This window comes from Rhodamnia argentea, chromosome 4 (assembly GCF_020921035.1).
Source record: "Rhodamnia argentea isolate NSW1041297 chromosome 4, ASM2092103v1, whole genome shotgun sequence".
NCBI lineage: Eukaryota > Viridiplantae > Streptophyta > Magnoliopsida > Myrtales > Myrtaceae > Rhodamnia > Rhodamnia argentea.
The window spans coordinates 4,765,643-4,789,274 of NC_063153.1; the positions used below are offsets into that span (position 1 = coordinate 4,765,643).

Consider the following 23,632-nt stretch of genomic DNA (forward strand, 5'->3'; position numbering starts at 1 on the left):
GAACGATTGAAATTGGGATAGTTAGTGGGTTAATAATCGTTGTGCATGTGATTGTTGTTGTGGATTTAAGTTGTGGGGCCGCCTTCTGACCGCGCTTTCTATGGGGTATACGGAACTCCGTAATTTGCTTGCGAGATGAGCAAACGCGGTAGGAGAGTACCCCGAGGACCCCGGACCGGGCCTATTAGGCCGATAGGTGAAATCTTGGAGGAAGAAAGAGCGTCGCGTGCTACCGAGCTAGATGGGCAAGAGTCGACTATGGCTGGGATTCCGTAAGCTCTATGAGCTATTGGAGATTTAATGGGGCAACAAGTGAGAAATCAGAATGCTGCTACCGTTGCTGCTGCTGAAGTCCCACCTGTGAATCCGCTAGTTGGAGCTGTGAATGATGGGCACCTGGCTTAGAGACCGGTAAAGCAATTCCTCAAGCTGAAGCCGCCTAAGTTCTCTAGGAGCGGAGATCCCGATGCTGCTACTTCGTGGATCGAGGAGTTGGAAAAAGCTTTTGACCTGTTGAGGTGTGTCGTGACCTAAAAATCAGGTTTATAGGCTAATGGATTATCAAGCTAATTATCCGATTAACTTAACTCGGACTCTCCCAAGTCCATACCAAATCGCAACTTATGGTTCACTATCTATCAAGCAAAAAGATTTTCAAATTGGAGTCGCCACTAATCATTTTATGGTAGGCTGATTAGTCACCTAAATAAAGTATCGGGAGAAATATTTTATTCCTACGAACCGGAGATTTATTGAGTTCGGGAACTTGGTTACGCTAATATTTCTATTAACGCCCTTTCGATACCTTTCATTTCAATGAAAATTATCTGAGTCGGCAACTTTTGAAGATTGTGATTTAAAGTTCCGAAGGTGTAATTATTTTTTATTTAAATGGATGATGCAATGCATGAATGTGATGGTATTCTGAGAACATGATTATTCTAACGAGATGAAAAAGTGACGACTATTCTAATATAACATGAATGCATGAAGGTTTTTTTTTTTTTTTTTTTAAGTTTTTGAATGCTAATGACATGCAAAGCAACGTGAATTCTAACCTACACGTTATGCAAAAATGACATGAATTTAATCTAAATGACGTGTTATATTAGACTAGACTAATCTACTAATTTAAAATGAACGAGCCTTATTCTAAATGACGTATGAATGCGACATGGCATCAATGACTTATCAAATTCATGACATAACGTATAATACGACACGTAAAAAATAATATGACGAAATGACATGCCAAACTATATGATATGTCAAACTTTGATGACGTGGCAAAATATATTACATGACTAATCAATGCGACATGAAAATGACATAATGGCTATGCGACTAGGCCTAAACAACGTGCATATGTAAAATGAATGTGTTCAATCTACCTTAATAGAATGTTCTAAACTATATGCAATTTACATGAATGAGATATTTTTGGTGTTTTGAATGGATTTTTTTTATTTTTTATTTTTTATTTTTTTACGTGACAAATCAAATCATGCATGATCATTTATGAAAATATCTTCCAATTCGAATCAGATAACGGATTGGATGGAGGAATCAAATCCGGTGGTTAAGATTAGATATCTCGATCCCCGTGCCATCGAGACAAATCTCGGGGTTGAGATTAGTCCGAATTTGCACGTTGTTGGTAGAAAATCACCCCTCTAATTCGAAACGGTTTTTCTAATCTAAAAATATGCTCAAGACATCAATAAAATAGGCAATTATCACATACTACAATATCAACAAACAAAATCTTGCCTAGGTGAAATATCATCCAAAATTCATATCAATTCGAATAAGAAACGAACTTGAGCAAATCGAATTTACCTAATCTGAAATATTTCAGATTTTTGTTTCTTGTATTCGAATCTTCTACGGATCGAGATGGCTTTCTGATCGTGATCAACGGAGGGGCGCACGACCAAGGCTCGAGATCGACGGACGGCACCACTAGGTTCACGTGCACAATTGATTTGCGGATGGATCAGCAAATAAGATCGGCAATAATGCTACGGGGTTCTCGAGCTTCCACGGTTGGGCATCAACAGGCAGTTTAACTAGACCACCACTAGCAGACGTTGGAATTCTTAATGCAATATCACTCGTGGATGAGGTATCATGGCAGCAACTTCATGGACGTTTATGGGTGCATGACTAAATCCTCTTCTCCTTCGATTTTGAACACATGAGAAAGAGGGCAAGAGACAACTTACATTCCATAACTCTTTGAAATCTCCTCTGCGCTCAAACCGAAATCTCACGACATTTAGCATCCACACGTCAATGAGCCATAATGCATCAAGATTCGGCCGAAGACAATGAACTTCTCGTGTGTGCAAATAAAGACCGGCAAGAATGGTGATCACAGTTTTTGCTCCCTCATTTCTACGTGAGTTTCTGATTTTTTCCAGAGTATGAGTCGAGACCTCAGACTTTTCTCCTACTCTCTCTTTTTCACCCGCTCAAAAACTCAGGTGCATCTCTCTCGAGACTACACTAGACGAAGCTCTCATTTTTTTCTTCTCTCGTCAGGTTCTCACTTTTTCTTTATCTCTCTCTCTCAACCTTCCTAGACGAAGCTTTCACCTTCTCTCTCTGTGTCGCTCAGTTTGTGAAAACCCCCCTGTGACTTTTCTGCACATTCGTCCTTTTTCAACGAAGCTCCCCCATGTTCAAGTGAAAATTGCCTTCTTTTATAGACGACGCGCCTGTGCCCCTTTTAAGCTGTGAGAGAACTGATTTTCGAAATGATCCCACTGAAATCTCCACGTTTGTTATTTTACCCCATTTTTCAAAACCACCAAATCGGCCAGAATCTTCTTTTCGTTCGTGCACGTACGTCCTCCTCTTGGCGTTATACATGTGCCCAAGATATTTTCTCGTAATTCCTTCTGAGGCGGGACCTCCTCCTCTTTTCATGCGATTGTGCAACCCTCAAATCTCTCAGTTTTTTCATATTTTTTTTTTCAAGTAAACTGTCATGCACGAACATCATGGGGCTATGCTGATTCCCTCAGATCTTAGTCAATAAACTCAAGGCTTCAAAAATTCAACTTCCAAGTTTGATTTAAGCCACCTAAATGAATTATGGGCTTATTCCAATTAATCGAATTCTAAGCCCATCAATCGTCGACCCGATGGATATGCAAAACGTATGCGGCCATGTCCGCACGACTAGCTCAAGTCCGTTTCTATTTTCGATTCAATTAAATGCAAAATGCAATGCCTAAATGACAAAATTAAATATGAATAATTAATTTAATTTTTTTTTTCATGAGAACTAAAAGTAACTCTTGATTTTTTTTTTATGCAAAAGTTAATGACTAAACAGGATGGCCAAAATTTAGGTGTCAACAAGGTGTACCAATGAGGATAAGGTCACCCTAACCATGTACCAGTTGCAAGGGAATGCAAGTACATGGTGGAGAGCTTCAAAGGACAGAGTGTTTCCCGAGGGTACGGTCCCGACGTGGGATGCCTTCGTGGAAGCTTTTAATGGAAAGTATTTCTTGGACACCGCGAGGGAACAGAAGATGGCAGAGTTCTTTTGCTTGCGCCAGAATCGGATGACAGTTGATCGGTATGATGCCAGATTTGCTGAACTATCTAAGTATGCTCCGAGATTAGTTGAAGACCCCGTGGATAGGGCCGGAAGGTTCAGAGATGGGCTGAAGCCCAAGATCGGGAGCGTACTTGTGCCATTCAACCCGAAGGACTACAATGACCTTTACGAGAGAGCTCGGATGGTAGAGCAAGATCTGACAGAAAGGGCCACCGCTTCTGGATCGCGGTTTGGGACATCGCATAGAAGAGATATTCGGCAAGGGAAGAGGCCGATACAAGGAAATCGATTCAACATCCCGCCTAATCGCCGAGGAGTGATTAGTAAGCCGGTGCCTTGCCGAGACGATATCCGCCGCCTGTGTAACCAGAAGCATGGATCCGCTTCGTGTTCGATGCGTGGAGTCTGCTTTGGATGTGGCCGACGGGGCCATCTTGTGAGAGACCGCCCGCAGAAGCAACAAGCTAGGTCACTGGGAGGCCAAGTTGGAAGGATTGCACCACCGAATTACCAGAACAAACCTCGGGCGCAAGGACGGGTATTTGTTGTCATCCGAGATGAGGCAAAGGACTCGCCGATCGTTACAGGTACGGTCCTTCTATAGAATAGCATAGCCTACGCTTTGGTTGACCCCGGTGCTACACATTCTTTTGTTGCGGATCAATTTGTTAGACTGTCTGGATTAATTGTGGTACCATTAGATGTGGTTGTCAAGGTGTCTACACCTTTAAAGGATAGCGTAATAGCTGTTGTAGGCTGTCCTGGTTGTAGATTAGTTGTGGATGGTCATGAGAGTGAGATAGATCTGGTTGTACTGAAGATGTACGATTTTGATCTGATCGTGGGAATGGATTGGTTAGTGAAGCAAAGAGCCACGATGGATTGCTATCGTAAGGCGATTCAATTTAGGCCGTTGGATATGGCCGGTTTTGAATTTGTGGGAAATTGAGGAGGAACCTCGATCGTAGTGATCTCGTCACTAGAGGCGACTCGGTTGTTGGAAAATGGTTGCCAAGGTTATTTGGCTGCGGTAGTGGATACGTCTATTGGGGAAACTAAGTTGGAGGATATTGCCGTAGTATGTGAGTTTCCAGACGTTTTTCCCGAAGAACCGCCTAGATTGCCGCCAGATAGAGAAATAGAGTTCGTGATAGAGTTAGCTCCGGGGACGGAGCAAATCTCTAAGGCGCCGTATAGGATGGCGTTGTCAGAACCGAAGGAACTTAAGGTGCAGATGCAAGAGCTATTGGATAAAGGATTTATCCGCCCGAGTGCGTCGCCATGGGGAGCACCCGTGTTGTTTGTTAAGAAAAAGGATGGGTCTATGAGGTTGTGTATAAACTATAAGCGGTTGAATCACGTGACGATTAAGAACAAGTACCCATTGCCTAGGATTGATGATTTGTTCGGTCGGTTGCGGGGAGCATCGGTGTTTTCTAAGATTGATCTACGAACGGGATACCATCGGTTGAGGATCGGGAAAGAAGATATCCCGAAGACGGCATTCAAGACGCGTTATGGACACTATGAGTTCACAGTGATACCGTTTGGTCTAACGAATGCTCCTGCTGCTTTTATGGATTTAATGAACAGAGTGTTTAAGGAATTCTTGGATTGCTTTGTCATTGTGTTCATAGACGATATCTTAGTGTACTCGAAGAGTTCTGAGGACCATGAACAACACCCGAGGATAGTGTTGGAGACTCTGAGAATGCATCAGCTTTTTACCAAGCTCGGTAAGTGTGAGTTTTGGTTGGCTCGTGTGGCGTTCTTATGCCACGTGATTTCTGGCGAGGGAATTACAGTGGATCCGTCTAAGATTGAAGCGGTCATGGACTGGCCAAGACCGACGACAGTAACGGATATTAGAAGCTTCTTGGCATTGGCAGGCTACTATAGGCGATTCGTGGAAAAAATTTCAGTTATAGCCACACCTATAACTAAGTTGTTGATAAAGAATGTGAAGTATGAATGGACAGACAAGTGTGAGCGTAGTTTTCAAGAGCTTATGCATAAGGCGATTATGGCTCCCGTGTTGACGATTTCGTCCGGTCCCGAAGGATTCGAGATCTATAGTAACGCGTTTCTCGGAGGTTTAGGTTGTGTGCTGATGCAACATAGAAGGGTAATAGCGTATGTGTCTCGCCGATTGAGACCCCTCGAGTTGAACTATCCGACGCACGATCCGGAATTGGCTGCAGTTGTGTTCACCTTTAAGATTTGGAGGCATTATCTGATCGGAGAAATTTTTCAAGTGTATATCAATCATTAGAGCCTGAAGTATCTATTTTCTTAAAAAGAGTTGAATGTAAGGCAACGTCGATGGATGGAACTACTTAAGGATTATGATTGTGAGATCCTGTATCATCCGGGCAAGGCGAATAAGGTTGCGGATGCCCCGAGTAGAAAATCAGCGATTGCTCAATTATGTGTGAGTGAATGACGTTTGCTTGAGCAAGTGAGAGACTCGGACTTTAAGTTGGAGATAAGTCGTCTATCGAGTCTAGTGGCTACTTTGAGAATTAAGCCAGAAGTGCAAGTGAGAATTAAGACCCTACGGCCGCGGACCCCACTGTTCGGAAAATCCTTCAAGAGGGCCCAACTAAGTGAAAAGTCGATTTTCAAGTGGCCAAGGATGGGATACTGAAGTTTAGAGGACGTCTAGTTGTGCCGGTCGATGAAAGTCTAAGGGAAGATATCTTATCGGAGGCACATCGTAGCGCTTATAGTATCCATCCGGGTAGTATGAAGATGTATCAGAATTTGAAGCAATACTATTGGTGGAATGGTATGAAGGCAAATATAGCCAAGCATGTGGCTATGTGTCTAACCTGTCAGCAAGTTAAGGCGCAACACTGTAAACCGGGAGGACTATTGCAGCCTTTGGAGATTCCGGAGTGGAAATGAGAGCATATCACGATGGACTTCGTGATGGGATTGCCAAGAAGTCGGAGAGGACATGATTTGATATGGGTTGTAGTCGGCTGATTGACGAAGTCGGCACACTTCATTCCAAGAAGAAAAGACTTTGCCTTGGACAGATATGCAAATTTGTATGTGAGGCACATCGTGAGATCGCATGGAGTGCCGGTGACAATCACTTCAAATCGTGATCCCAAATTCGCTGCCATATTTTGGAAAAGTCTGCAGGCTGCTCTAGGAACAAAGTTGCAGTTTAGTACGGGCTATCATCCACGGACGGATGGCCGGCCTGAAAGGACGATTCAGACACTAGAGGATATGTTGAGAGCTTGTGTCTTAGATTTTAAAGGCAGCTGGGAAGAGCAGTTGCATCTAGTTGAGTTCTCCTACAGCAACGGTTTTCAGCTGAGCATTACAATGGCACCATTCGAAGTATTGTATGGTAGAGCGTGCAGAACGCCAATCTGTTGGGATAAAGTAGGTGAAAGAAAAATCACCGGTTCTAAGTTGGTAGAGCAATCTATGGAAGCGGTCAAAGTTATCAGAGACAGACTAAGGACCGCTTAGAGTCGCCAGAAGAGCTATGCAGAGAGGAGGCGTATGCCTTTGGAATTCCAAGTGGGCGATCATGTTTTTCTCAAGGTGTCCCCTATGAGAGGGACATCTCATTTTGGCAAGAAAGGAAAGTTAAGCCCTAGGTATGTCGGGCCTTTCGAGATTTTGGAGCGGATTGGAAATTTGGCGTATCGTCTTGCACTACCGCCAAGATTAGCTCGGGTGCATAATATGTTCCATGTGTCAATGTGAAGAAAGTACGAACCGGACCCCTCTCATGTGCTGAGTTATGAAGAAATCGAGCTAGATGAGCGAGCTGCGTACGTGGAACAGCTAGTCGGGATCGTTGATAGGAAAGAGTAAATGCTCCGGAGCAAGACGATTCATTTTGTCAAGGTGGTTTGGCGACACCATGGGACCGAAGGAGCTACATGGGAGAACGAAGAAGTTATGAAGAGTAGTTATCCGTATCCTTTTGAAGAATCGTAATTGTATTGTAATTTCGGGGACGAAATTCCCTAAGGTGGGGAGAGTTGTGACGCCTAGGAAATTTGGATTATGTAATTTGCCCAAATTCAATAAAAAGGAAGAAAATTGAATTTTAGTCGGTGCAAATTTTGGATCGCAAGGACGAAAATGACGAATTTTGGACGATTCCCGAAATATCGTTCGATTTCGATTGGGTCTCGAAATTGTGGTCACCGCGACTTAGGATTTTTAATCCTCACGCCTAGCCTTTTTCCGGACCGAACCTAGCCCGTGAAAATCCAAATTTTATTCCCAATCGGTTGAGCCAAAAATCCGATCAATCCCGATTTGACAAATTACGAAACCGCCCTCGGATATTATGCATATGAAGCAGAAATTTTTAATTTGAAGAGACCCATGGGCCCCACTTTTGGTCAAGTCTCACCAACCGGTCAACTAGTCAACTCTGCCTACTCTCTCTCCTCCCTTTTCTCTCTCTCCCCCTCTCTCTGTTTCTCACCCGCACGACACCCCTTCCTCCTCCTTCCTTGGTGATTTTTGTGCGACACCACCACCTTCGACCACCACCTAAGGCCCCCACCATCGCTCAGCCACCTCGTCGCCACCATCCCGACCACCGTTCGCCGTTGTCGAACCCGAAACAGCCCCGGTGTCCAACGTGCTCTGTTTCAGCCATACCGGGCGTTCCGAGCCGTACCAACCCTTGCGGCTACCTCCGACGACCACCAGCCGCCGTGATGTTGTCCTTTGCCACCACCATGTGCCTCTCGACCTCGGCTCTCCGCGCGTCGCCCGCCCGATCGCCACGAGCAGCCGCCAAAAGCTCGCGCCCCCTATTTCGCTCCAAGCTGCTGTCCGCCGCCCTTGGCCACGATTCAGCCACACCCATCGCTCGCCAACCACCTCAAGCAACCACCAACCTCCCCTCACCATCCCCCAAAGTCACCGGAAGTTGATCACCGCCCGTAGAGCTCGATTTGAGCCCCGGCCAGCCTCCCCTGTTTTAGACCCAATTCCTCTATTCTGCGCCGGTTCTGCTCCAGCCACTGTTCAGCCCTCTCCGGCTATCCGTCGGCGCCGTCACCGCTACCCACAGCTTCCTCGGACACCACCCAACCTTGGCTGAACTTCCCCCAGCCCGTGAGCCACCCAAAAACCTCCAAGCCGCCTCAAAACAGCCCGTTTCCCCCGTTGTTACTGTTGCCCTGTTCTCGCCGGTTCTTGTTCACTACTGGCCGGTCATTGTTTCGACCACGGGTGACCACCAACCGCTACCTCGAGTCCCGTGCCACCTTCCCGAAGTGTTGCCAAGTCTTCGGGCCGTCCCGGACCGAGTTGAAGCCCGAAGTTCAAGTTGGATCACAGATCGCCTTTAATCGCCGCGGGCCGGGCCGAGTTCGTGTCCCCGCCGCTTGAGTTGAGACCGCCCGAGCTAGTTAAATTTGTGAGTTGACCCCTAACTCTTGGTTAGGATGCTAATTGCGCTCGGATTAGTTTAATTAGCTAATTAGGATGTTTAGGTAGATTAATTACGATCGAGCTAAATAGAAACGTGGTTTAGGCTAAATGATCGTAATTAGTTAAGATTAGTCAATTAGCTAGGTTGTCTATGGCTAATTGGTAAGTAGAATTGATTGATTTGACTTATAGAATTGATTGATCTAATTGATTGCGTTATTTGATCGCGAGCGAGTGATAGATCAGAGACAAATGCGTAATTGAAATTGAAATTGGGATTAATAATTGACTTGCCGCAATTGATTAATTGAATTATTGAATTGTTGGGTGTGAGTGCCAATTTGGTTGTTGATTCTTGTGGGGGTCCAATTAGAGGTTAATCACCCCAAATTACCTCGTGTGTCAGTTGATTTTAATTGCGCATTCATGTGACCACGTATAAAATAAAATTGCATGTTTTTGCACGAAAATGATCTTGGGCCAAGTATTTGAACATGCGAGTATGAGCATTCGACCTAAATCCAAGAAAAGAAGCGGCTAGTTGTCGAAGTACCTGAGTGGTCACATAATGGGATAATTCCGACGATCATTGTTTTCCGGTCGATCGGTCCCGGCAATCATTGTCTTTCGGTTCTTTGGATGCGCGTCGATCATTGTCTTCCGGGCCGCACGTTTGCCGTCAGACTTGTGATAGGCCAAAGCCTTTTAAGGATTCCTGTTAGCTCCGTGCCGTGTCGACAATCATTGTCTTCTAGTTGGTCGAGCGAAGTCACATGGACTATCAGAAGCCATCGCCGTAAGTAAGGGACGATGCCCGGTCAGCCGTAAAAGCACCAACCGACTAGTATGCGGGACCTACGGGTCGGATCTGATAATAAATAGACTATGTGTGGTGTCCTGTGCATGCAAGTGCTGTGATGCTTTACCGTGAGTTGAATTGGTTTGGTTGGTTGATTGTTGAGTCGAGTCCGCATTGCATTATGTGTAGCCTAGAGGGTAAGTTTGCATGTGATTGAAATATTTGCTCTATGCTGATGTGATTGCCTTTTAGGGTGTCTGAGCGAATCAACGTCCTAACCGGGCTTAGGGGTTGGCTCCCCGAGATTAATTTCTTACCCCGTCGTGGTTAACAATTTTCAAGCAATGATGGAGGCCGTGGACATTGAACCCGGAGGATTGTAGTAGGATTTTTGGAAGTAGACGAGGGATTAACCTTACTCGACCTCGTGTCTTTTTGAGGTCCTAGTGAGCCGCCCTGAAGTATGGGGTTGTACATATTTACCGTAGCTCAGTAGAGTTAAGATTCGTCTGTTACGGCTTTTGAATGAATTTATGTTTTGTAAATTGATTGTGTTAATTTTCCTGTTATACTATCCCGTTGTTTTGATTGTCCGGGAGATTTGCACGTTCCGCATGCGCCGAAATTTTCGTAAGTCGATAGCCTACCCGGGACGCTATCATTCATGACCCGAGGCGAGTAAAGTAGGGATGTCGCGAGCTCGAGAGTCGAGGCATGACACAATCTGCACCAATAAACGATGAAGGGGTAATCTAGTAGTAAGGATAAAAGTTTACTTGCCTTGAGGTCGCTCTTGAAGAAGACGGAAACCAAAACGACACAAGAACAAACCCTATCTCCCTCCTCTCCTTGTGCCGTCCACGGTTGAGAAACCGACGAGGGATGATGTGGTCGGGGACAGTGGAATGGCTGAGGTCATGGTTGAGCTAGACGGAGGAACAGGGGTGTCGAGCGTCGGAATAGGAGGAGAAACCGTGGGTGTGGGTTCGGGGGGAAATGAACGAGGAGAGGGGAGGGGGCTCCACAAATGAAGAGGAAGAGTGAAGGGGAGGAGAGAGAATGAGGGGGCACTTATAGGGGCAAGAGGCAGTGGGGGCTGTCCTTGAGGCTTCACGCTCAAACTGCGAGCCAGCTCCGACACAAGTCGACTTCTCGAAGGCTAAAAGCAATCATTGGGGAGTAATTGTCCATAAATCAAATTTTGTATCGCCCCCGTCTTTTGCCAAAGTCCAATAACCATCTCGCAATAACAAAAAACTCTCAACTCATAGTTAAATATAACTTAACCTCTACATCGATCAATTCATCCATTAATCCAATCGGGCAAAACTTATGCCATCACAACCGGCCCCACTGGCTATGGGCTGCAGCAGCCGCGCCTCACCATCGAGGCCCTACCCTACCTCTTTTTTTTTTCCTTTATGTTTTACCTTTTAAATTTAATATTTTACCTTTTGTGGTTTTTTTAATTTTATTTAAATAACATTCGAAAAGAAAATAATAAAAATGCCACGTAAGATAGAGAAATTAATTTAAAAATGCCACGTCAACATTTTTCGTTAGACAAATTGACGGTGTTAACGAAATGACTCGATTGCACCAATTTGACATGTTTCAGCACTTGATTGCACTTTTTGAAAGTTTTAGGGTTCAATTACAGGACAAGTTTCAAGACTTTTGGTGCACTCATCCCTGTTATTTATTAATTCAAATCCAGTCGAGCCAAAATGCTCATGTGATATAAACTTAAGTATCCATTTTCAAATCAAAATCAATGTAAAAGGGCAATTGTGAAAGAAACACTAAACTAAACCTGGTAAAGGCTGCATTTTGCTTCTATCACGCATTCAACGTCAAAACGAAAATCGACGGCAACTTGCCCTTCTCCGCACCTCAAAAAGTTCTTTTTGCGAAGCATTTGATAAATGATAGATTAAAGAGGCGGATTCGACGAAATTGTCACTTGACTCGCCTTGTACTTGTAGAATATAAATGGCAACTGACGGTCCAAATGCTCTAAAAGTCTAAAGATGCTTATTCATGAAATTTCTATAAATGTGCACGTGCATAGAAATGATAAATGGACGATAACAATTTCATTGCGTGGTGGGAACGGCATTTACATTCTACAAGGAAAGAGTGAAACTAGTAAAAACGAGGGAACGGAGAAAAACTTGGTCCTTGAAAAGTTGATGAAAATAATTGACTATCTACTATTCTATTTTGTCAAAGGCATGATGAGTTCACCGCTAGTATAGAATCAAGAAAGATTAATACGTGGTAGTGCTTAAATGAAGGTTCAAGATCATTTGTGCGTTGAAAATTTTGAGACTAAGTTATTTTCGCAACTCATTTGGTACAGTTTTGGCTGAACTGCAGTCGTGTTATGCGGTGGCGAGGCCGCATATAGTAAAAAGTTAGGGCATCTGTATATTGAGTTGCTTGTTTTGTTTTTCGAAGATTCAGCCCTTCATATGAGTCTAGACCCTCTCAATTTCGAGCACTTTCGAGTGAAATTAAAAGCCTCAACATAGGGTGAGACGACTTTCTAAAAGCTACTGTACAGTCCTGCAACTTTGAAGGTGCTGCAGTTGTGAGGTGTTTGCCAAACACTATATGAAAGATGTAATAGCCCTCTTCACAGCCGAAACTGCTGTGACAAAGTTCTACCAATCATGCCCAATTTCCGACGAGTGAACAGAGAGTCGGTAATACATAAAGATCTCCCCAAATTTTTTGCTGGTCTATCCTCTTGGGGAGAGGTTTGGGTTCAATCCAGGTTAGAGCAAGAGAAGTACGTCATGTTAATGACGCTTGAATGATCAGGTTAGGCGTCAAGAGCACGTTGAAATATCCATTTGGTGCTTGGAATGTCAACAAAAGAAATAGAAGGAACGGTTTGAATGCTTCGGTTTAACATAAATGGAGGTGGAGATATGGTAGCATGTACATCAATAACAGATGGCGATTAAAGGGAGATCGAGGGAGCGTGAAAAAACGCATAAATTTTGCTTAGGATTAGATTGTTTTATGGCCTTCCAACTGAATATAAAGAAGTTTATTGTCTTGTTTCATTCATCTAAAGACCCTAGTACTAGCATATCTCATAAATGCCGAGCATGATTAAATTTCAGCCTTGTCCAAATTCAGAGAAGCAGCTATATATTTCCTAAATTTGTGCTAACGAGGAGTACAATGCACAAACTTCATGGAAATTGACCCTGATTTTTTTATACAAGAATGGATCGATGACCTCCAACAATGAATTCAAGAATAATTAGGCTTTCTAATTATATCTCAGATTAAAATTAGCCAAAGAGCAGGTGAAAATAGCCCTAGAGTAAATGGTGGTTCTCTTGCTGTTGCATTGGATGCTGTGGAAAAGAAGGGAACGGATCTCCAAATGGATTGGAAGAACCACCTGCTTGTGGCATGTGCTGAGGCTGCTGATGATGCGGTTGTGAATACTGCATCACTGAGTCGTATGGCACCATCATCATCGCGTTGTGTTGCTGCTGCTGCTGCCACAGTTGCTGTTGCTGTTGAGCCATCAAGGCCATTTGAACATTGGTCGGGGCGGCTATGTTGCTGGACATCGCAAATGGGTCGTGTTGTGGTTGATGATGATGCGGATGTTGATCGAATGGATTGTGCAGTTGCACGGCCATTCCTTGTGCGTACCCTGCATTTTGCAACTGAATCTGTTGCCTCGCGGCTTCATCCTCATACAAGCTATCGAGCAATAGATTGTCAAATCCACCGGCCTGAACCAAAAGGATATTCAGGTTGAACCAAAGCAATATTCGGGTCGAATTATCATGAAGCTGGAACTCATTATGCATAAGGTACTGTTTTATGTCCGCTAACGTAATATAACTGTAGGTTTAATACTCCAGAAGTCCAAGATTTCTTTATGAAACAAATAGAGGACTAAGCTTCAAAGTTGGTGCACTCTAGTGCACTCAGATCTTGAGCCTTTTATGAAAAGCGGGATCAAGCAGCCAGTCATCCTTGGCCTGATTTCACATACACGACGACTTTCAAGGATGCCGCCTACGCAAGTTTCGGTTCCCATGTAGGCCTTTTGTCGAAAAATATGATAGGAGTGACTTGATTACATTTTTCTTGAAAAAAGAAATACTATTTAATTGCACCAATCGAAGGGTTCAGCACTCCGATTACCTGTTATAGATAAGATTTAGGAGTTCTAGTTAACTCTTTCACCTAAGTTGAATATGCATGCTAATCTTCCTATCGGATAAATGTGACATTTCCCTAGACAACACAAAGATACAAAAGACTTTTGGGAAAATATGGGTATCTAATCTAACGCAGAAACCACAACTAAATGAAAAAGTTTCTACTGTACCGAAGATTCTAAAAGATAATCCTGTGATATACTACATGACTAAATGCACGAGTTAATAACAGATAGTTAAAGAGATTATTAATACAAACCAATCTCCTTTCCACGGGTTTGCTGATGTCGACGGTAGGAGTGGTAACCAGTGCTAGCTCCCAACCAGAACCACTCGACATATCCATTAAACTTAATCCATGGTTAGCAGAAGATAGCGGATCGCCGCCTGCAATTATCGAATTTTTGTTAACATCTCGAGTAAGCATACAAAATTATCTTTTAAACCTATTCAGGAAAGAACAAACACTTCACTGAAGCATATAGAAAACAATAAGCACGGTTAAACATATCCCATTTTTCAGTTTATGCAATTAATCAACAAGATGCTTGTCATTCTATAATTAATTGCTGGTGGAAAATGTTAAAAGTCTACGAAACTGCCAGGAAACAGAGTGCAAAGAACTTGAAAAGTATAATGGTGCCATCTTTTCAATGAAATTTCAAAAAATGTTATGGAGTTTATATTAGCGTTTTATCGAAAATAATGTTGATAACCAGTTCATGACTTCATCGAAATGACTGACCGGGTGGTATAATTGCAAGGGCCAAGGCATTGTTTTCCTCTAGCTCTGCAGCTTTAGGGTTTACTTCATTCAAACCCTGCAAGAAATCTAGAGTTTAACACGCGTATTTATGACTTCAATCCAAAAGGAAACACGATATATTTATTCATAATTACAAGGAGATCGCCGGAATCTGCTGTTGATATCAATGGCGGATCTTCAACCTCTTCCTTGGGTTGCTTCTCTTCCACTTCTTCTACCACTTCATGTTTCTCTTCAACCTCTTCAACTTGTTTTTCGCTCTCTGATGGTTCGGCAGGTTCCTCCATCTTCAGTGATAGGTTATCGGTTTCTCGATATTCCTAGCGAAACAATCGATTGTTGTTACGTAAAGCACAAATTGAGAAAATTCTCCAGGTTGAATCTAAATAACCATATTAGTATGCTCACCAGCCTTTTACTCACAGAACCTGTCTGAGGAGCTTCTTTAATGTATTCTTCCATAGTTGCAAGAAATGATGGAGGTGGCTGTTGCATGCCATTAAGACAAAAATGAAAGAAACAAGTCTTCTGAGACAGTGCTTTGAGGATCATTAGATAACTCAACTGTAACTAAACATGACCAGATACCTGTCTTAGCGTTGGAAATTGAAAATTCCTTGCTAGCTCCAAGCCCTTGCAGTACTCATAAAAGTCCGCTAAATTTTCAGCCTGGGCAAAATCGTAGAAGAATGATCATTTGAGACAAAAAAAAACAACCGAAAGCCATTGCACTTATACATATCAATAAATATTTATGGCACACAAAAGGGACCGGTAATAACCTGCTGTCCGGCTCTTTTGTACATATTGAGCGCCTTGACAGCGTCGTGTCTTGACATGTCGAAAAACTACAGGAAATCAAATATTGCGTTAAAGCAATGATGAAGTATTTTAACAGAGATCTAACGTTCCTTCAGGGAATATATATTTTGGCGCCATACCATGTCCACAAGGTTGATGATTCCGTCGTTAATGGCGCAATATATTTTGAAGCTCTCTTTTAGTACCAAGGCCAAGGCATACTGTATGAGATAATTGCAATAAGCTGCTCCCTCAGGCTGCAACATTGTGAGGGTGAGACATTAAAATGGCAATCACATAAAGCAATATCATTTCTAAGAATTATAACAATCTAAATCATCTCAGTATCTTCACAATTGAGTACTTGGCAACCGATAAGGCGGTAAAGAAGCTGTTGTAATGCCGGTAATTGTTCTAGCAATTCATCCCCATTCAAAAGTCGCGTTCTGCTGTGTGCCTATAAAATTAAGTTCAGTGAAAAAGAAATGTTATGTAAGTGACTCGATATGAGAAGAAAAGGGACAAAAATGAAGGTGAAAAAAAAAAACATATGTACCTTTGTTGATCCTGGAGATGATTTGGTTAAGCGCTCGGTTTCAATGTCGTACTTCAATATTCTAAAGCACTCGAGTCGTTCCTCAAGAAAGAGAGCATAAGTCCGCACCCACGCAGAGCAATCCCATGCTACCAAAATGAAAAAGAAGAAGATACTTTCCGACATGAGTATGATTTTAAATTGGTGAGATTTGTGAACATTTGATCCAATCCGAAGGAGCTATTTACCAAGAGGGCTTGAATCGTCTTTGAAGTTGGAAATCTGAAGAATATGCCCTCTTTGTGAATAGTTCAACAGCTCTTCTCTAAATGTTGGGTCTCCCTCTCTCAAAGTCCTATGAATGACTACCAAAGTCTTCAACGCCACCTTACAGAAGCACAGAAAAGTAAAAAACTAAAATCAAAATTAATAAGTGTGGATATCACAAAATAGCAATCACAATGAAAACCCTAATGGAAAATTAAACATAAAATAGATGAAACTGCTCCTGTAATTATAATTCTCGTTCATTCATTTTATAATCTTGAATTTGCACATCCTAAGGTGTCCATTCTACTATGAAGTTCAAACACTTCCTGGATTTTTGAACTTAGACACCCCGCGTGGGTTTTTATCCTACAGTACTGTGCATTTTCGGGCCGGGGAATATCGATCTATTCACATTGTAAATTGGTGAAAATGATCCTCTGATCTGCTCTTGTCATTAAGTTTTTGTACGAGGTTTAGGTGACATTAGAATCTTCAGAATTCGTTAAGAAGCTCGATGGGAACTGAACTAAGGGCTCATTTTCACAAAATTTACAAAGTAATAGGGCTAAAAAGTGTTCTTCAAGCAATGAACAAATTATGTAGGGTATAAGAGAAGTCCTTACTATCCAATTTCGCGTCTTGGATAGTCTCTTCGAAAGCGCATGGATGCAGTACGCGACGTCTGCCCTCGGCCGCACAACTGATGTTGCCGAAAAGATTTCTGCAGGCAAAATTCAAGAAAGCAATGAGGCTACACGGAAAAATTCCTGAAGAAGACAAACCATGCTCCTCCTGTCATAGATCAATACATTCAAAACGATCACGTTCTCTTAATCCACCATTGAAACTCATTCATCGACTGGATAATTATCCGGTATAGATACACAAGTAGGGCGAATCGCGAATGAAATTCTAGGGCGACCCTTTAGACTCACTTCGGACGTGGCGCTCCTTGGGCGGACATTCAACATGGTTGGTCGCTTTCACGATGGCTATGTCCAAATCCTAAACGATACCCGAGAAAGAAAAGAAAGAAGCACGGTCATCCACATTGCCGAAGATCAACGAATCGATCAACATATGTTCGAATGGGACGGTGAGGGAAAAGAAGAAACGAGGCCAACCTTGAATTCACTGTTGACTTTTGCCAGGCCAACCTTGGTGGAATCCTTGAGCGCTCCATACGCCTTCCTGAAACTCTCGAACGTGCCCATTCCAATCTGGTCTTTTATTTCACAATGCAATACCTGAGTTTCGAGAGATCCAAATCGGTGAAGTGTTTGATAATATTGGAGAGAGGGGGAGAGAGAAGGACTTGATCTCCAGATTGAGAAGAAAAGCTAAAACGCCCTCTCTCTCCTCTCCAAGAAACTCGCAACAAGAAGGGACCAACAAATGCTGCTTTGATCGTTCAACTGCTCTAGTTAACATTTTTATGGATTATTGGACCAAAAAAAAACTTATTTTGCGCCAAGTTGTTGTCTCTGCCTGCCCATAGATTCAGCACCAATTCGAAAGATTGACCTATTCAGGAATCTACGGATTTATGTTAATTTTAACTCCCTTGAGCATTTCGTCACTTACTACACCTTCCTCGTCTGGGTGTCGAAAAAAGTTCGATTTTCTTTATCACGCGATATTTTGTGAGACCACTATGAACTGTTCTAAAAGTTTAAGTTATTAGATAAAAGCGTGACATAATTTTAAATAGGGTTAATACCATAAAAAAAAACTCCAAACCGATACATCTGCGACAAATTTACCCAAAATTATTTTTTTATCACAAAAAACCCCAAACCGGTACAGTTGTAACAAATTTACCATAAACTAATTTTTTTTACCACAAAAAACCTCAAATTGGTACATCTGTGACAAATTTACCATCGGTTAAATTAGGTTACTATCACGAAAAGCAAAATTTTGCATCAAAACAAAATTTTGCTCAATAGCAAGCCATACTATCTATGCTTGATTTTGATATTGAATTTATAAATAGTGTTTCAAATTCACTTCCAGATTTTCTTTCAAGAGAATTTCTACGGGGAAGAAGCCATGCCTCCCAAAAAAGACAAAGGCAAGGCTAAGCCGAAACTTCCATATCCCAAGGGAATCTCACCCCTGTCCGAAGCTGGCTCCAAGTAGCCCGGACTCCGGAAAAATCTTTAATGTTGCCCTCTCCTTCAATATCCCCTAGCCAGCAATCCCCTTCAATATCAATCTTCCAACTGGCTACAATACTTCCCAAAAATATCCTTAAAGATTTGTAAAAATCTTTAAGAACTGATATTTTCATATCCGAAGAGGTACAGTCCCCCTCTCCCATAAAAACAAAAGGACTTTCTAGCGAGGTGGTTATTCGGCCCTCGACAACCCCTCCTATTTTAGAAGAAAAATCAAAATTTTTTCAAAAACCATATTTTGAGAAACTATACACTATTGAAAAGGGTTTTTGCCATGATGATCCATTCGTATTTGCAAAGAATATGTTTGGTGAAAATAGGTTTTATACTCCTCCTTACCTTTTAAAAACGGTTGAGTACTATGATAAAATACTAGTACAAACTGGTTCAATAAAATTTAAACATTTTCAGGATAAGAATAATCCTGGAATCACAAATTATTCCACTACAAGAATCATAAGGGTCATACACCCTTCAAAGTGGAATACCAGCCCATATACGGCGGTCAAACACAACACCAAGATGATCAAAATCCTTTCATATCGTCCATCTTTTACATATTTTGACTATCAACAGGCTTGGTGGAATACATTTTTTAGTCAAAATACCAATCTCCGCCATACCTGGCTCTTCTATTTTGAAGAGAATTTTGACATATCTCATCTTCCATACCGGTTCCTCATATGGTGGTAATGCTTTGGTTCTCTTCCTGAAATACTTCCTCCAAATGTTGGGGAAGCATACCAAATATTTGTAACCTCATACACACCCTTACCCATTGAAGAACCCTTTTCCCCACTTTTCATATTTTCTCTAAATTTTCATATTTCATGATTTCTGGCTTGGTATTTTGGTTACGAAAAAAGTCCCTTTGATCCTAATATTTTAATATTGGTAAGGAGATACAAGACCAAATGGTGGGATGGCTTTACATTCTAGGATAAAGTTTCCTGTATGGCAGTCTACAAATGGCTTCTAGATAGGAAGATTCTTATCAATACCTTCTTTCTTCATAACGGATCTATTGCAGTTTCAAAACTAGCAAAAGCTTCTATAGAAAAAGACTTCTACCAGCTGATGAAGCAGGCAGTAGCTGAATACAAGGAGTCTCAAGCGTCTTCACATGGTGGCAACACAAACGAAGATGATTATTATGGCATCGACCCGACAAAAGAAGACTCTGATTAGATAACAATTTTGTATACCATATTTTCACTATACACTGTACATTGTAGAGGCTTTTTCATAATCTTGTAGCGCTACAATGTAGCCACAGTAATTTCATATCCATTTTAAATACCCCGGTTCAGAACGTTGGGCAGCAGGCAAGGAAAAAACAGAGAGACCAGAGGACAGAGCATCGAGAACCTTCAGAACCTCTTTGAAATCTCTCACTCTCTCTCTCTCTCTCTCTCATTCCAAGACCTTTCCCACCTTGAATACCCTTACATACCTTCAAGAACCCTTCTTGAATCTTGAAGATCTTCCATACCGCTTCCCGGAGTCAAATCCAAGTAAGTATCTATCTTCGATATCCCCGCTTTCACTTCAAAGTTCCAGATTTGTTCATGATCTGTGGATTTTTAAGTTTTCTTTTGATATATGCACTTGTACACACCGGACATGTTTATCCTTTTTCATATTTATGCAATTTTTTGTTGTAATCTTTTAATTTCTTTCAATAAAAGTACATATTTCTTTTGTAACCTTCACATACCCATAATCGGCGGGTTTTATCGCCTGTGGAGTTTTGTGAACTATTGTCTACTTCTATATCTGTAATTTATTTATATTTTCAGATGTCCTAGAATCAAAAGGTCGAGCCTCCCGCTAGTGGTCTGTTCTTTTATATTTATGTATGAGATCTTGTTTCTTTTCATAGCATCCATTTCTTATCATATTTTCGTAATAATTACTTGCATAAATTTAATACAAGACGTTGTAGAACTTGTTTATAATTTTATAGATTATTTTGATTATTATTTAGATATTCCAGTTGAAGAACTCTTTCATACATATTTTAATAATCGATAGTTATTTCATCTCTATCATTTGGCCATAAGATCCTGCATGCTAATATATACACACACGTGTTTAACCCTCATTACTATTCTACCATGATTATTAGGAACATTTTTCAACACTCCCTCTTAAGTTGGGATGTAGATATCAAATAATTCCAACTTGTTGCATAAGAAGCACTTTCTATTTTCACGTAGAGACTTAGTAAAGATGTATGCTAGTTGATCCTCCGTCTTTGTGTGTTGAAGAATAATATCCTATATCTGAACTTTTTCTCAAACAAAATGGCAATCAATCTCTATGTACTTAGTTGGCAAAATGAATAGCGGTATAACACCGATAGATTTGGCAATGACATTCCAATCTCTAATAGCAACATTCTCAACCATAGTAATTCACCTGTCACATGTGCCATAACTCGATATTCAGCTTCAAAGCTTGATCGGGAAACTAAATGTTATTTCTTGCTTTTCCACGCAACTAAATTACCTCCAAAAAACAACAATAGCCCAAAGTAGATCTCTTATCCATATCATATCTAGCTCAATCTGCATCGGAGAAGCCTATAGTGTTTAGATGACCATAATTCTTAAATAGTAGTCCTTTACCTGGTGCTCCTTTCAATATTTAACAATTCAAAACACAGCATTCCAATGAGTAGTATGGGGAGAACTCATGAAATGGCTTACCATGCTAATGGAAAAAGATATATCGGTCTTGTGACTTGGAAGATAGTTTAACTTACCAACTAATCTTTGATACTTCACTAGATCATGTAATAATTTTTCTTATTCTACATCTAGTTTTACCTTGGGGTTCATAGGGGTATCGACTAGCTTTGCACCAAGAAATACAACCTCACCAAGAATGCCAAGTACACACTTCCGTTGCGATAAAGTGATATCAGCATGTGAGTAGGCTACTTCAATACCAAGAAAATATTGAAGACGTCCTAGATCTTTAGAACTAAATTCTATATGCATAAATTGCCTAAGTTTACGAATACCACTTGAATCACTACCAAAAATGATGATATCATCCACATATACCCTTTGGAAGCATACAACCGGTGAAGAGGCAGAGCTGAAAACTAAATGATTTACCTTACACTGTTTTAATCCAAATTTGAGAATCGCATCACTAAACCTACCAAACCAATCACGAGGAGATCATTCAAGTCCATATAATGCCTTTTATAAACGACATATCACATTCTCCCCTTGAGCAACAAACCCAAATGGCACAACTAGTTGATGAATAAACCAGCCAAATCGCATAACCAATGAAATAAATACACAAACAGATGGAATTTTGGCCATCGGAGAGAAGGCGTCATCATAATCGACATCATAAATCTTAGTATACCCTTATGCAACCAACCGTGCCTTCAATCGGTCAAGAGTACAATCCACATGAACCTTAACGGTGAAAATCCAACGACAAACAACAAATTTCTTACCTATAGGTAAGAAAGTAAGGGCACGCATAACAACACTTCTGAAGCAAAATTTCTGCTCCCGAAGTGCTTCTAAAACAAAAATCCGTTTGGTTACCCAATTTCATTTTTCCACTTCTCTCAAGCATTTTTTCACTTCAGAAGTTCTTTTTAATCCACTTTCAGAAGTAAAAAAAAAAAAATTACTTCTGTTTCAAAAGTAGAAATCTCTTGACACCAATCTCTCTCACTTCATCCTTAATCTCTTTCACTTATATATCTTTTCATTTCTCTCTCTCTCTCTCTCTCTCTCTCTCTCTCTCTCTCTCTCTCACTTCCAACACGCCTCTGCCTCCACCGTCACCTCCCAGAGCCATTGATTCCAATTTGCGCGTCCGATGATCTCATATCCCCTTCTCTCTCCATTGCTTGGGTTTTACAAAATTCAATTAGGATCATAGTTTTCCCCAATTCATGGGATTTCATGTCCTAATTGAGCCAAAAACTCAAATTGGGCCCTTCTTGTCATTTTCTATCTTTGAATCAGTTATGATATTTGATCTAGAGACATTTAATTTGACTTTAGTCAAAACAATTTCACAATTTGGACATAATCAAAATTTGACATAATTTTTAAGGAGTAGAAAGACACCTCAAGTGCCAATATTTGTATACGGTGCTCACTTTTGTGCCAATATTTTTATTTGAGAAAATTTCAAACAATGGACCGAAATACTCTTATTTTCTCAAATAAGAGTCCCAAGTGAACCTTTTTATAAATAATGGCCTAAAGTGCCCTCATTTTTTTAAACGATGGTCTAAAGTGAATTTTATTTTAAATAAGGGCCTAAAGTGACCGTGAAGTCTCAAAAAAGGGCTCGATTTCAAAGGTATTTTCGTCATTTTTCTTTAGTTGATTTTTTTCTTTTTTATTATACTTTCCGCTTTTCTATCTTCTTAAAAGTTTAACAAAAAAAAACACACACACAAAGGCGGGAGGGATGCTTGCGGCCACCGCTCCACCGCCGGGGAGGAGGAGGAAGTGAAGGCCGGCGACACTCGCTCCGACTAGGGGATGGTCGCCGACACCGGCCACGACCGGGGGAGGGCCGGTAGGGTCATTGGCCCTCGCCTCTAGTCAAGGCGGGGTCGATGGCGGCCAGCCCTATCGCCTGTGTGGTTATTTTTATTTTTTAAAAAATTTAAAAAAAAGGGAAAAAATAAAGAAAAAATCAAAATGGAGAAATGACGAAAATGCCCTTTAAGCCATACCCTTTTTTGAAATGTTATAGCCACTTCATACCTTTATTCGAAATGTGATATACCACTTCATGCTCTTATTTGAAATAACGCTCACTTGGAGCCCTTATTTGAGAAAATAATAGCACTTCATGCCCTTATTTGAAAATTTTCCTTTTTATTTTGGATTACTTAAGTGCCAATTTTTATGAAAAATATTTTTTTGAGTGCCAACTCCGATGAGCTTCAAGAAATTTTTCGTGGCTCACCAGAGGATCCTAGTCGACAATACAAAAAAGCTCAAAATTAATAAAAAATTTCGGGTAGTATTAAAAAAATAAAAAATAAGCCAAAAAGCTAAAAAAAAGTAAAAAAATAAAAACAGTTA

General features: G+C 41.2%; 1 protein-coding gene across 1 annotated transcript; it reads right to left on the reverse strand.

The window, feature by feature from the left end:
- Positions 1-12,936: 12,936 nt before the first annotated feature.
- LOC115750808 (putative clathrin assembly protein At5g57200) lies at positions 12,937-17,715 on the reverse strand. Its single transcript, XM_030688365.2, has 14 exons — positions 17,493-17,715; positions 17,304-17,373; positions 16,992-17,089; positions 16,347-16,485; positions 16,120-16,247; positions 15,928-16,020; positions 15,704-15,820; positions 15,545-15,610; positions 15,351-15,431; positions 15,171-15,248; positions 14,897-15,082; positions 14,742-14,817; positions 14,256-14,383; positions 12,937-13,561 (listed from the first exon to the last, which is right to left on the reverse strand). Exons 1-14 carry the CDS (start codon positions 17,580-17,582, stop codon positions 13,133-13,135), a joined length of 1,779 nt encoding a protein of 592 aa, XP_030544225.1. The 5' UTR covers positions 17,583-17,715; the 3' UTR covers positions 12,937-13,132.
- Positions 17,716-23,632: the final 5,917 nt, after the last annotated feature.

Excerpts from the sequence above, each read along its gene's own strand:
- LOC115750808 (XM_030688365.2), bottom strand. The coding sequence starts at position 17,582 with ATGGGCACGTTCGAGAGTTTCAGGAAGGCGTATGGAGCGCTCAAGGAT. Across the intron at positions 15,821-15,927 it reads ACCGCCTTATCGGTTGCCAA|CCTGAGGGAGCAGCTTATTG; the intron begins GTACTCAATTGT and ends ACAATGTTGCAG. Across the intron at positions 15,432-15,544 it reads ACAAAAGAGCCGGACAGCAG|GCTGAAAATTTAGCGGACTT; the intron begins GTTATTACCGGT and ends GATTTTGCCCAG.